At 42.0% G+C, this 14,818-nt stretch overlaps 1 protein-coding gene and 1 long non-coding RNA gene across 3 annotated transcripts; one reads left to right on the top strand and one right to left on the bottom strand.

The window, feature by feature from the left end:
• Window positions 1–215: 215 nt before the first annotated feature.
• Window positions 216–11,784, bottom strand: EXOSC9 (exosome component 9). Of its 2 annotated transcripts, none has more exons than XM_082237014.1 (12): window positions 11,544–11,784; window positions 10,079–10,173; window positions 9,343–9,462; window positions 9,109–9,211; window positions 7,974–8,111; window positions 7,229–7,311; window positions 6,785–6,917; window positions 5,732–5,820; window positions 4,567–4,713; window positions 3,580–3,776; window positions 1,908–1,980; window positions 216–423 (listed from the first exon to the last, which is right to left on the bottom strand). In XM_082237014.1, exons 1-12 carry the CDS (start codon window positions 11,607–11,609, stop codon window positions 354–356), a joined length of 1,314 nt encoding a protein of 437 aa, XP_082093140.1. In that variant the 5' UTR covers window positions 11,610–11,784; the 3' UTR covers window positions 216–353. The 2 variants fall into 2 exon arrangements, 1 of the variants encoding a protein (XP_082093140.1); XR_014223147.1 differs by having other exon boundaries at window positions 318–423; window positions 3,539–3,776; window positions 11,544–11,783.
• Window positions 8,118–9,057, top strand: LOC309540367. Its single transcript, XR_014223223.1, has 2 exons — window positions 8,118–8,964; window positions 8,998–9,057. It is a non-coding gene; the product is annotated as an uncharacterized lncRNA (long non-coding RNA).
• Window positions 11,785–14,818: the final 3,034 nt, after the last annotated feature.

The raw sequence follows: 14,818 nt of genomic DNA, 5'->3' as shown, positions 1-14,818 counted from the left end.
AGAGACTCGCGGAACGGATTATTTTTGTCTTGCGAGGCACCACTGTATTTCTAAAAATGTCACTTTTAAAACTGTGACCTAAAGGTTTGGGTGTCAAAGAGGAGGAAAGATGATCTTTTGCCATTACCCTGTGAACAGAAAGCAGAAATCAAGTAACCGGTCAGATCCGCACAACCTTTTCCTCTAGCAAAGAGCTACACAGAATAGAGCCCTAGTCCAGTTCTGCCTAAACTTTATTTGAAAAAGATACTGCACTTAGGCAAGTGAACACACCATGACAATTCCTTGCATGTGCACATACACACTAAGTTACAGAATACAGAGCAAGCAAGTTTAATATAAACAATAAAACTTCAAACAGCTTTTTTCTTCTTTTTGCCAGCTGTTTTTTTATTGATGTCCTGCTTTGGGGAAGACTCAGGTCTGTAGGGAAGAAAAGCAGGGAAGTTACAGCAAAATCCAGTAGTCTGTCCATTTCATCAAACTACACTATATTAACTTTCAATTATACAAAATATGTTCTCATTTGCACTTCCACAGAGTGGTTTTGCCTTTCCCCTGGAAAAACCACACTCTGGTGCTCAGATGGAACAAACAGCAATCCACGAAAAATCCAACTGCCATTTGTTCCAATTCAGTGTGAACTGTGGGTTTTCCTGAGGGGAAGGAAGCAATGGGGCAAATGAAATGGTGGATGAGCCCAGGTCTCTAAAAGATTAGCATTGTATCTGAAAACAGCTATGAAGGCTGTACTCCTTACCACAGGCATGTTTATAGGGAATAAGCTGCACTCATCACTTAACATATATAGAAATGCACAGTACTGAACCCTTATGTGCATGCTCTCTCCACCACCCCCAGTTTCAGAAACTGCTATTGGGCACTACCCAGCCTTAAGGTTTTAAACCTGCTCATACACAATAGACAATTCAATGTCCATGAGACTTTGGCTATGACCAATACATTTCTGTAGTGGAAGAGTATGGGTCTAGAACTATAGAAGAGATGTATGAACTTGTTCCCTGGGTTCAGAATTCACCTTTAACTTGCATTACATGGGTAAAAAAATAACAATTATAATGCAATATTTAGATTTCTTTTATTTCAAGTTCCAGCTAAGCACATAAAAATATAGACATATACCCTTTTCTTCCCCCTTAGCATAAAATTTTAAGTAAACATTTCACAAGGTGGAAAAGCTTAGACACATCCAGAACACCAATATATTTTCCTGAGTCAGATACAAAAACTTCTCTTTGAATCCATAGCTAACTTTCAGTTAAAATGAACTTATTTTGTTTAGATCATGTGGCCTAGATACAAAACACATTTATTCATTCTGTGGATTTTGGGCCTCTTTCCTCCAAAGGCACAACTTAGAAGCAGCTTAGTAACAATTTGAGCAACTTAGTAGGTCTGCAGCAATCCTGCCCATAACTATTTGCTGTCGTACATGCAAGCTTCCACTCCATCAACATACAGTATCTTTGGGGTACTGCAGCCTCAAACTCTTACCTTTCTTCATGTTCATCTTAAAGGAACATCTCTGAATACAGAGCTATTTGGTTTTTTTAATCCATTAGTTTTTTTATGCCTCACTGACCCCTATTTTATATCCCACCTGAGTTACAGATATGCTATGGACTAGGGTGAGCATTTCGTCCTGCAATTTGAACACTGCTCAGAAGTGACTCCAATTTCTCATCTGTTCAATAAAACTAGTGGAAGTAAGACCGCCAGGGTGGGGAGCAGTGCTAAGTGCCTTGCTCACAAGCAACGTGTGGATTCCTGACCATGCTCCATGTGGTTCAAAGCAGCCAAGCTGATCTGAATCCCCTTCCATACTACCAGTAAGTCTCAGTCAAACACAGCCAGCTACAGAAACAGGAAAATGTCCTTGTGATTACCTGCTGAGTGCAATTTCTGGCTCCAGGATAACAACATCTTCCTCTTCACTGTCAGACAACACGATTGTCTCATCTTAAAAATGTAAGAGAATTATTCATTGGTACATGGTTTTCATCTGGAACATGATAAACGATATGCTGTAGCAGAAGTGCAGAAAGGGTGTGCCATTTCAGGCTGATGGCAACTGAAATGTGTGTGTTGGCACCACAGTTAATCCTGAATTGTGTTACATGCCACACCAATCTCTGAATGGCATGAGATTCCAGGGGTTCCAGAACCCAGGGTCTGTCTCCTGTAGCATCTTTAGGATATATGACTTATATACACATATATACAACCTGAGCATACGATGCGAGGGGTTCAAAGCATTAACACTCCAAAAGGTTATTGCCTCTCTCACGGCCACAGCCTTGGATGCCAGCAGAAGTCAGTCATGTCCCTCTGTCCCTCTGCATAGCTTGATGTGCTTAACAGCCTGCCACTTTTCTCTCCAGCTTGCCAATGCTTACAGCCTGCAACTATTTTCCCTCCAGGCCACATCATCCCCAACTACAATCCTAAAAACAACTGCTCTCCTTCCAACTCTAAAACTCCACTTCAAAGACTTTCATGTTTCTAACTAATTGTGAGTTTAGGGAAGGGCCCGTCCCACTACAATGGTACCTTGCAAGACGAATGCCTCGCAAGACGAAAAACGCGCAAGACGAAAGAGTTTTCCGTTTTTTGAGTCGTTCCGCAAGACGAATTTCCCTATGGGCTTGCTTCGCAAGACCAAACGTCTTGCGAGTTTGTTTCCTTTTTCTTAAAGCCGCTAAGCCGTTAATAGCCGCTAAGCCGCTAATAGCCGCTAAGCTGCTAATAGCCGTGCTTCGCAAGACGAAAAAACCGCAAGACGAAGAGACTCGCGGAACGGATTAATTTCGTCTTGCGAGGCACCACTGTAATTGGAAAATATCAGTTTGCTAAAACTTTAACTCTTCTGATTCAACAGCAACGTAGTGCAGAAAACAGACAAAATCTTTGGCCCACAGGCCAAGCAATGGGTGTGACACTAGGTGGGTGGGTAAAGACACAGCTGCAAAGGAACCATCATGAGCCTCAAAGTGTTCTCTCAATAATTATTTGGAAAGCAGGACTTATATGCAGGACCTTTTAAATCTGGGACCAAATGCAAACTCTCCTGGGATTAGTTTTGACTCCTGAGCTCCCAAATTAATCCTGGCTTGCAACCACGGCTGATCAGCCTGCAAAACGTGCTTTTGGCAAGGATCTTCCTTTTGCAGCCCATCTTGAGTTCAAGCCAGGCTGCAAAGAAGAAAGGGAATACTGTGGATGCGCTTAAGAGTACAATTTTGAAGCTAGGTCATCAGATGTCACAGTGACATCATGTGACTGACAGGTGCTATGAAACTGGCCCACATTGGGCAATGAGCTCAGGATCTGGCCCAGCCTGGTTGGCAATAAACAGACTTTATTCAAGACAATATTCAAACTGTCCCCTCTGCATATTCAACTGTCTATTGTTGTGGCCAAGAATTCTTGCTTACCTATAATTAGCATGCACTAAAGCAGAAACATCTGCAGACACTAATTTACAACTTTTAAGCTGTGTTTTCCCATTTGATATTACCCTGCGATCTTTCGTGAAGCACTGCTGCTAAAGGTACCAACCTTTCTGATTTCTGGTTCGAACACCAGTGTCTCCTGTTTCCATACTCTGGTCTTCTACAGTTATTGGTTCATCTGGGGTGACTTCATCTTCATCTTCCTCCTCTTCCTTCTCAGATTCCTCAAAATCTCCCCAGGAACTCTCTTGTCCTTCTCCAATCTGGGCTGTGCCAGAAGCCCATAAAATGGGCTTGGCCAAGCTAGGTTCATTAAGCAAAATGCAGACATTATCCAGATTTCATTATAGTATGAGGGACTTGGTGGGCTTTCTGACTCAGAGATAGACCTGACCTTTTACCACATTTTGCTTTTTATATTTGGAGAAACAGGCTTCAGTCTGTCCTCAACACTTGCATGCAATGCAGCAATGGTATAAATTCTCCATAATTTTTTGACAAAAATGTATAGATAATAAATAAATAAATAATAATAATAATAACAATAATAATAATAATGTATTATACCCCACCCATCTGCTTGGGTTTATGTATTATTTATACCCTGCCCATCTGGCTGGGTTTCCCCAGCCACTCTGGGAGGCTCCCAACTGAATATTAAAAACACAATACAGCATTAAACATTAAAAACTTCCCTAAACAGGGTTACTTAGGATCACAGAACAGTGATACCTACTCTGATACCTTTCTGCACAATAGCCTTTAGCACAGTGTGTTGTTAGCAATATGATGCACAAGTGTCAGATACCATTTTTCCTCAACATTTTGCTAGGGTTCCTTCTTAGGACATTTGCGATTTTTTTCAACATCTAGTTAACTTTTCCCTTGGTGGGATAACCACAACGCTGATTGCTATATGCTCTTTCCTGCTGTGGTGAATCTTCATGCGGTTCTTGGACACTCTTTTATAAAAAATTGTGTAGGCACTGCCATTGAAACTAGAATTGTGAAAATGTATTCAATTGTAAAAGAATAGCTCTAGCACTTAACATCAATCACCTAACACACTGATGTGAGGAAATAAAAAGGATACACTTCGGAAGGTGGAAATGCTTTTGAGATTATTTCTTCAGCTTGCTCTTGTACATCATTAGTATCAATTGGGGCTTGATCTATCTTAAAAGCTGTTATTTTCTGGCTGGGAATAGATTCTGCAAATCCAAATTTCCCTCCTTCTTTCCTGTTAAAACAAACAAAAAAGTTCCTTTAGACATCCAAATTGACATAAACATTCATAATGTTGAAATGTTCTACAAAACAAATATAAATAAGCAATATAGCTTCTGTTTCAATTTATATCCTGCTTTCAAAAAAATTTCCCATCAAAGTGACTCACAAAGTTACAGAACAATTAAAACAGCCAAACAAGAAAACAAAAGTAAATCAGCACAAGAAGAGTAGTACGGTGGGGAGGGAATAATATGACTTATCTGAATAAAATGTTTTCAGAGCTTATTTATAGACTGGAAGAGGAGGGGCTTGGCAGTACTATGACAGAAAAGGCTGAATTGGTCAGACAGCTGGGACAGCATTGACAATCTCAGGGTTCAGGCAGGTTCCTATGTGGCCTAACCTTTGGGATCAATAACATTTTAAGCTGAGTTCAGAAACAAACTGGTAGCCAGGGTAACTGATGTATAAGTGGTGTAATATATGCTTATCATCTGGCTCCTGCCCTTATTCTGGTGGCCAAATGAAATATCCTTGACAGCCCTAATCTAAATAAAAGAATTCCTTCCAGTAGCACCTTAAAGACCAACTAAGTTAGTTCTTGGTATGAGCTTTCGTGTGCATGCACACTTCTTCAGATACACACTTCAGATACACAATTCAGATACACAATTCACAATACACTTCAGATACACACTTCAGATACACACTTCAGATACACAAATCTTGCAGATTTTCGTGCATGCACACGAAAGCTCATACCAAGAACTAACTTAGTTGGTCTTTAAGGTGCTACTGGAAGGAATTTTTTTTTATTTTGACTATGGCAGACCAACATGGCTACCTATCTGTAACTGGAGCCCTAATCTATTTATTTCCTATTTCTAATGGCCTGAGTAAATACTAATGGTCCAATTCAACTATTCTGATACAGGAAACCTATCAGGCAGATTTTATACAAAGTCTGATTGAGAAAATTTAAAATGGAACAAATTGGTGATGCAAGTGAGTACCTGTGACATACTAACCTAACTTTTTGATCATTCTCCAAGGCTTTTTGAATTAGTTCTGTAATTTCTGCTACTTTAACACCGGTTATTTTGCTGCATCTCAAAACCTGTGGTAAATAGATCAATATCATGACATAAGCAAATATAAGCTAAAAGGTTTTGTCACAGCATGTGTTCACTCCATATGAGGTATGGTCAAGTTCTTAGATCTGGGGCAAGGAAAGATCCAATAATGACTATGCTTCAGACACTGGATAGTCAATTCATAGCAAGGGAGCAGACTGAGGATAGCATGCCCTTAAACCATGGTTCAGAGATATCTACCCCCCTGCCAAGACTTCTGGGAATTACTGGGCTTTTGAGTAATACCAAGCCTTTAAAATGGATTAAATGAAGCTTAATTAAAGGATTTAAAAGGCTGTCTGTTTACATACTAAGAATAAACAGCAGCATTCACTCTATGAAGTTACAGGTTTCTCTCTTCTATTTCAAGTAAGAAGAAAAAAGGGCAGCAGAAAAAACCAATATTTTGAGCTAATAGTACTGTACTAAGTCATGTAGGAAATGAATATTGGAAGACTGCATCATGGGATAGTTTCCATTGAACTTTAGTAAAAAGTATGATTTTAGCAATATTCAAATTAGGTGATACTTTGTTAGAATTGCAAGTTTAGGTCTAAGCAATTATTTGTCCTTGAAGAGGTCAAGCCATTCTTAGGTTAAAAGTTTTTTTATGCAAAAGCTTTGCAAGCCTGGTTTAAATGTCTCATTTGTATACTTTTTAATATTTGCAGTACAGGGAAGTGTCTCTACATTCAAATAGTCAATTGACGATTAGCAAGCCAAGCCTCTTGAAACTTTCTATCTCCATGTAGGCACCTAAATGTGCAAGCTTTTCCTTCTCACTCTGTCTCAGACATGCTCTGCAGAATAATATTAAAAGTACCTATCCAGTTCAAAATGCAATCAAGACCTTATGTGAAGATGGATTACTCAATGGTGAAACATTAATTATCTGCATAACGTGTGATCCACAGCTTAATACTCAAACTTCAGAAACTTCCATATTACCTGATCTTTTAGCAGCATAATTCCACCACTGGACTGAATTGTACAAATCTCACGGTGCTTATTCATAGCAATCACAAGAAGACCATCCATTACACGTTCCTCCTGTTCACTGGGATCTACTAACAAGTAGGTCCTGCAATCATTTTACAAACTATCAGTAAGTGTTTAATCCCAAAAGAGAAGATCAATGAAAATTTAAACAATACAATGTGCAAGATGTTAGGAATATGTTTAAGATGTTTTTGTGAATTAAAACCTACGCTGATAAAAACACTCGTTAAAATCAGTCATATTACACTGCAATAACTAACTGATTTTTCAGATTAAGACGGCACACTATCTCACTTTCAAGAACCCACCCGATGGTTCCTCTTTGGTGTTATGCGCCTGAATTCTAGAAATGCTGGCAAGTTGCTTTCAGCTCATGGAACAAGATTAACTTACCCTTGCTGGAAGAAAGCAAAGCTTACACAGATAGGCATGTGGTGGATACTCAGAGGGACGGGATCCCGCTCCTCGGGGGTATACTAAATAATCCAATACAAAGGAATACTTTACTTAGCAAAAAATACATAACTGAGAATTCTTACTGACTAGTTACAGAATAAAACTGAGTGGTTACACGGCTTTCAATACTGTAAGAAGAGAAATTTCCAGCCCTCAAAGTTGAGAAGAACATAGTTTTATAGCTATACTGTTAAATGATTTATATTTTTATTATATTTGAATATCTTGCCCATCCTCTAAAAGCTCCCCACTTGCTTTAGAGAGGAGTTTCAACTGAACCTGATCAACTCTTTGTAGCTAAGCAAATCAATAGATGGTTCCTGCTCTTATCCCCCAATGTTTTATGTATAATTTCGTATTTAATATACAGCTATCACAAATCCAAAATCAGACAATATGTAAGTGGGATAGCAGCCCACAAACCAATTATTAGTAGACCACCTAGTGCTGCAGGAATTATTGCAAAGAACATTGGACTCTGATCTGACTGAACAAGGCGTTTCTTAGGTTCTTATCAGTTCAAGGTTGTACTCAATCTGTGCTAACTGATTTTGAGTACTATGTCCTCTTGCTTATGAAGTCCCAAGTATGTTGCTTTGCTTTATAAAGGTAACTCACACTGATGGACCATCAGGATTCTACTTAAAGGGAAAGTCAAGAATGCAAGACTGAAGCAACTTACCAGGGTTACTTCTTCTCCTTGCACAGATACATCTGGCCTCCGGAAGTGGCATAATGCGACTATTGCTGCTATGCTTGCAGCATCAATAATGTTTCCATTATGATTCAACAAATGGAGGTCCACACGAATTTGCCAGACCTCAGAATAAATAACAACAACAAGCATGGCATTTCACTTTGCTTCTCAGTTTTTTAATGTTCAGGAAATATAACCCTAAAAGTCCTGCTGTCATATTTTGTTCATACATTTGCCTTGTGCCTCCTTAGAAATCTCATTAAAAACTAGAGAAAACATATTTGAATAAAGAATCAAAACTCATGTGAATATAAGGACACACGTCTAGGCTCTGCTGGTTTCCAAGAGGCTATTAAAAACATGGGAAGGCAAGATCTCTGCAGGAATATTGAATGTGGCATTCTCATCAGTGATCACACACACTGCAAAGTATCTAAAAATATAAGTGTATGTCACTGTAGAGCAGAAATCGGGAACCTGTGGCCCTCTAGATGTTGTTGGATTCCAACTCCCATCAAACTCTGCCAGCATGGCCCAAGGGTCAGGGATGATGGGAGGTTCACATGTTCCCCATTACTGCTGCAGGAGAAAGAAAGCTAACCAATATTAATAGCAAACCAGTATTAACTATTCTCCAGCAATACTTTTTGCAATGCTTTTTAATTAACTTTTAAGGTTTTGATAATGTTCTATACCACCCTTATATTTTATGACAGGATAGCATATAAAAACTTTTACAGAATAAATAAATATTTTGCTATTGAATACTTTAGCAGATAAATGCTGGGGTCTCTTCTACAGTTCAGCAGACATTTAAAATACCTTTGCCAAATACCATACATTATCTCTAGAAATAATCAGCAGTTATAACCTTATTTAGGTTTAAGTTTCATTTAACTCAGTGCCTACCATTGGTTTACTAAAAATCAAGACATTCCTGGCAAATACCAGTAATTAAGATTTAATATATATATAAGTACATAATAGGTACTAGGAACCTTGCAACAAGAGAGAGAAAGAACAAAAATCCCTGATCACAGGTTCACAATCCAAAAAACATAATGCAAAATAGAAAAGAAAAATAATTGACTAAAGTGTCGGAATTTATGCAATCACACACCTTTTCACCAGCAACAACGCAGAGAGATTCAGTATCTATACACTTGGAGTTCCTTAGACATCTTTCTAACAGTCGATTTAGTTTTATAAGCAGCTCAGATTGTCTAGAATGGAAAAAAACCCAAAGACACAAAGCATTAGCTCCTAACAAATGCAAAGCTAGAACAGTATTATTATTATTTTGCATTATCTTTGCTTGTTGACATTACAAGGAGCAGGGGGAACACTCACATACCTTCCAGGCTCAAAAGCAGGTGATGCCATAGGAGAGAGTTCAAGATTAAAGAAAAGTATGCCCTCTGTTGCACGATTTGGCTTTGGGGCGACAAGTTCACATGACACTTGCCCAAGAACTCTGCAGAAAGAGAAGTCACCCCAAAAGACAAGCTTTTAGAAAGAAAGAAAATTAACACCTTACTAATTATTGACATGTGACAGGAAAGCAAACAATGAATCATTCTAAAATTCCAGTATCTGGACTCAAGGTGAAATTTACTTGGGATAAGTTAACAGCAAGCCTTGAGACAATTGTGTTGCTAAGTTGTAACCCACAAATTGACACTGGGAACACAGCAAACTGCCTTACACCGAGTCAGACCATTGGTCCATCTAGCTCAATATTTTCTACACTGAGTGGCAGCAGCTATCCTGAGTTCCAGGCAAGCATCTTTCCCAGTCCTACCTAGAGATACTGGAGATTGAACTTGGGACCTTCGGCATATAAAGCTGATGCTCTACCACTGAACTATGGCCCTTCCCATTATACCTAAAGTTCCAGATGAAGGAAGAAATAGAGTAGCTGTGGATTCTCCCACCTGGCTTTCCCCTGCTTTTTTATACACAACTTTCTCCTGCCTGCTATAATAAGTAGGTCCCCAAGTAAGTGACACAGCATACTGCCATGACAGAAATGGTGGCAGTGAGGTGGTTCAGTTATGCCTGGATACTTGTGTTCCCTTCTTTTGAAATACCTGGTTTTTCCGAGCTCCACAATACAGCAGCCATAGTCAGTGCCAAAGGAAATGCGGAGGTTTCTGTAGTCATAGCACTGTCGCCCATCCAGACGCTACAAAGGAAGAGCACAGCAGTGTTACAGATGTGAAGTGTGGGATTGGGAAGGTAAGCCACAGAAGTACAGAACCAGTTGCACAAGGTCAACAATTGCTGGATGCAGCTTAGATTTCCCCTACACATTCCAACAGTTCTTAACACTAGAGTAGCCACCTTTTGGTGGGCAAAGTTTCCAGAAATATTAAAAATATTTATAAAACTGCCCTTTGGCCCTCCACACCCCAAGGCAATGTACAATTCAACAGAAGTACTGTTTTTGGGGGGACATGGGGGGCAGGTGGGGGGCTCCCTGGTCCTAAATGGGGTAACTATGCCCCTGAAGGACCAGGTGCGCAGCCTGGGAGTCATTTTGGACTCATAGCTGTCAATGGAGGTGCAGGTCAATTCTGTGTCCAGGGCAGCTGTCTACCAGCTCCACCAGGTGTGCAGGCTGAGACCCTACCTGCCCGCAGACTGCTCTAGTTATCTCCCGCTTAGACTACTGCAATGCGATCTAAGTGGGGCTATCTTTGAAAGTGACTCAGAAACTACAACTAATCCAGAAAACGGCTGCTAGACTGGTGACTGGGAACGGCAGCCGAGACCACATAACACTGGTCTTGAAAGACCTACATTGGCTCCCAGTGCGTTTCTGAACACAATTCCAAGTGTTGGTGCTGACCTTTAAAGCCCTAAATGGCCTCGGCCCAGTATACCTGAAGGAGCATCTCTACCCCCATCGTCCAGCCTGGACACTGAGGTCCAGCGCCGAGGGCCTTCTGGCGGTTCCCTCACTGCGAAAAGTTCCCTCACTGTAGAGGGCCCTCTCGGTAGTGGCGCCTGCCATGTGGAATGCCCTCCCATCAGATGTCAAGGAAATAAACAATTACCTGACTTTTAGAAGATGTGGAGGGGGAAGGGAAAGGAGAATGCTAGCCGCATTGAGACTCCTTTGGGTAGTAATAAAGCAGGATATGAAATTAAAAAAATAAAAAATCTGAAGGCACCCCTATATCAGGACATTTTTAACGTATAAAGTTTTACAATTTTTTATGTGCTGTAAGCCATCCACAATGACTGGGGAAGCCCAGCCAGATTGGGAGGGGGTATTATTATTATTATTCAGCTTAAAATACAGCTTCATCCATTGCCAGAGGTCGAGTCGTTCTTTCACCACTCGAGTTAATGACAGCTAGTAACATCTTCTCTCTCCCGCGTCATGACCTTTTAAACAACACGCTCCCGAGGCTCCTCCCGTCCCCACAGGCAGCGCCTCTCCCGCCCGCGCGGGACGGAATCCACACGCGGCGCGCTCTCCCCCGCCAGTCCCGGCACATAAACACGCGCAATCCTGCGTAGGAGCATCCACGTCCCGCCACCTCGCACCTTCCGCTCCTCAATAGCCCGGAGCAGGAACCGCTTCTCGCAGTTGGACAGCGGCGTCTCTTTCATGGCAGCGGCGGCGGTCTTTCCCCTTCCCGAGGCCCGTCCCGCGTTCTTAACCGGGCGCGCTTTACAAAGGACGTCAAAGGTATGCGACGCCTGCAGAAACCGCGCCGCTTCCTAAGCGTCGCCGGCCAAGCCGCTGCTTAGCAACGAGGCCTTGCCTTGGGGACTACAGCTCCCATCCACCTCAGCAGGCCGGCGAGCCGTCACCACGCACGTCGGCAAGCCTTGCCGTAAATGGAAGGAGCGTGTCGTGAACGGGAGGGGGGAAAGGAGTCTCTTTGTGAGGGCGACCTCCAGCGGCCGTAAAGCGAGCTGTCTAGGTTTGAGGCGGGCGAGACGCGTTGAGAGTCTCTTACTTCGGACAGGGCTATGTAATCCTAGACACACTGTACTCACTTTGGTGTAAGTCCCGTTGAGCTCAATGGGACTGGCTTCTGTGTCAGGGTACTAACGGTTATGGGACGCGGGTGGTGCGGTGGTCTAAACCACAGAGCCTAGGGCTTGCTGATCAGAAGGTCGCGGTTCGAATCCCCGCAATGGGGTGAGCTCCCATTGATCGGTCCCTGCTCCTGCCAACCTAGCAGTTCAAAAGCACACCAGTGCAAGTAGATAAATAGGTACCGCTCCGGCGGGAAGGTAAACGGCATTTCCGTGTGCTGCTCTGGTTTGCCAGAAGCGGCTTGGTCATGCTGGCCACATGACCCGGAAGCTGTACGCCGGCTCCCTCGGCCAATAAAGCGAGATGAGTGCGCAACCCCAGAGTCAGCCACGACTGGACCTAATGGTCAGGGGTCCCTTTACCTTTACTAAGGGTTAGGATTCAGCCTAGAAAGGGACGCAGAGAAATGGCTCGAGCTGTAGCTTTCCGGTTACTCTGCAGGTTCTAGCCCGTAAATTGGTATATTTTGGTGTCTGGTGTTTTATTTATTTATATAAGAAGGAAAAGAAAAGCAAGGGGGAAAAGAAAACAAAGTAACAAACCGCAATGAAAATATTTGGTCAAGATACAAAAAAGCACGATCTCCTTAAACAGAAGCCCTCAACATCTAGTGACCTGACTGGGGGATTCATCTGGTGTTTGGGTTATCCCAATAGCTGGCTCTGAAAGGTCTAAGGAGTGTGATACAGATGCAGGCGGTGCTTTTTTTCTTTAAAAAAATGTTTTAAGGGTACTCTCATTTTGACTCAAGAAAATCACCATTTTATAGTTCAAATTGGGGGAAAGAAATACAGTAAATGGACAAAAGTACAAAGATTCACAAAATGTTTAGGAGTATGTGTACCCCCACGTCCCCCTAGAAAAAAGCACTGCATGCATGTGAAAAGTTCCATTGTTAGCATCATGGGCGTTGGATTTTTCTTGGAGGGGAGGCAGAATTGACATGATTGGTCAGTTGGTTTAAGTATTTCTATTGTTTTCCTGGATATGTCTATTGTTGGCATCCTAGATACTAACACTGTGGTCACTTTTTATGGGGCATCTTAACACCATTGTGAGTACAGTATCTTTTATGTTTTCCCTATTAAGGTTTTTTTCCCTTCAAGATTAAGAAAATCCAACTGAAAACTCAATGAAATAGCTACTTTAAATTCCCTATTTTACTGCCAGTCTGGCCAGTGATGACCTCTAGCTATTTGCTTTGCTATGGTCTATCTCTGCTTATATCAAGCGCCTAGGGCTTGCCGATCGAAAGGTCGGCAGTTCGAATCCCCGCGGCGGGGTGCGCTCCCGTCGTTCGGTCCCAGCGCCTGCCAACCTAGCAGTTCGAAAGCACCCCCGGGGTGCAAGTAGATAAATAGGTACCGCTTACCAGCGGGAAGGTAAACGGCGTTCCGTGTGCTGCGCTGGCTCGCCAGATGCAGCTTTGTCACGCTGGCCACGTGACTCGGAAGTGTCTCCGGACAGCGCTGGCCCCCGGCCAATAGATGTGAGATGGGCGCACAAACCCCAGAGTCTGTCAAGACTGGCCCGTTCGGGCAGGGGTACCTTTACCTTTACCTTTATCTCTGCTTATTAGGAATCAAGTCTACCATTTTAACCCTTCCCTTTTTAAATACCATTGCCTTTATATCTGTTTTTCTCTTCCCCATCCCTGGGGTAAATCCTGATCATTAGTACTGTGGGGACAGGGGGGGGGAGAGATTATATAACCCAGTGGTGGAGAACTGGATCTGGGCAGCAGGCCAAATTGGTTGACAGAATAATGTCAATTGGTAGATACTTTGAAGTCCCAAGAAATGTCAGAAATTCACAGCAACAGGCAGGGCTTGCAAATAGCCCTGCATAATGCTTTGATCACCAGTGATCAGCTGGTCAGTGGTGCATCAGGGCTCTTGTGTATTGGTAACTGCATTTCCACCTGTTCCTCAGTGGACAAGTGAGTGTGATTTTGGGGAAAATGTTTTTCAGGTCAAATTAGGATCCGGGCCTAATTAGGCCCACAGACTGGAGTTCCCCACCTCTGATTTAATGCTTCCCCTGCCCCCACACAAACTGTGGACCCTGTAGCACTCCCCTTCCACATCTGAAACTAAGGAAAGGTGAACTGCTCCCTTGGCTACAGAGTTTTAGAAGTCTGAAAGTAGAGTTAATTGTATTTCCATCTTGCGGCAGAGCAGCAATAATTGGATGCTAACTTAATTGACCACATCTGGAAGCAATTGTTTCTTATTGTAGGTAGAATATAGGTTTTCAGAGGTAGAAACTAATTCTTCTAGCAATAGAAAGAAACTGTTGTTGTTGTTTAGTCGTTTAGTCGTGTCTGACTCTTCGTGACCCCATGGACCAGAGCACGCCAGGCACTCCTGTCTTCCACTGCCTGCCGCATTTTGGTCAGACTGTACTGTACTGTACAGTAAAGACCCCCCTTGCTGTTCTTAATTTTTGTAACAGCTTGCTTGTATTACAGGGTTGCCTATTACTGCAATCATATACAGGTCTACTCAGAAGCCTGACTGAGTTCAATGGGACTAACTCTCAAGTTAGCGTGTATAAGATTGCAGCATAAATTAAAACAAGTGATGTATTGTGGTACCTTAAAGACCAACAATTTACTATGACATATGCTTTAATGGACTCAAGCCCATCAACTATCCTTGAGAATATTTTGATTAAAGGCAGAGTGTAAATCTAAATAAATAAATATTGTAAGCATAAACATCTAGACAATAGTTACTGGGTTGTTTACTGTTTTAACCGTCATTTAACTAAT

The sequence above is a fragment of the Podarcis vaucheri genome (assembly GCF_965113315.1).
Source record: "Podarcis vaucheri genome assembly, chromosome: 9".
In the NCBI taxonomy this organism is placed as follows: Eukaryota; Metazoa; Chordata; class Lepidosauria; order Squamata; family Lacertidae; genus Podarcis; species Podarcis vaucheri.
This window is presented reverse-complemented; position numbering and strand designations above follow the sequence as displayed.

Bases quoted from the DNA above. Each gene is read 5' to 3' on its own strand.
- EXOSC9 (XM_082237014.1), bottom strand. From the start codon at position 11,609: ATGAAAGAGACGCCGCTGTCCAACTGCGAGAAGCGGTTCCTGCTCCGG. The intron at 7,312-7,973 runs GTAAGTTGCTTC...TGGATTATTTAG, and splicing joins AAGGAGAAGAAGTAACCCTG to TATACCCCCGAGGAGCGGGA. The intron at 3,777-4,566 runs GTATCCTTTTTA...TAATGAACCTAG, and splicing joins GCATTTCCACCTTCCGAAGT to CTTGGCCAAGCCCATTTTAT.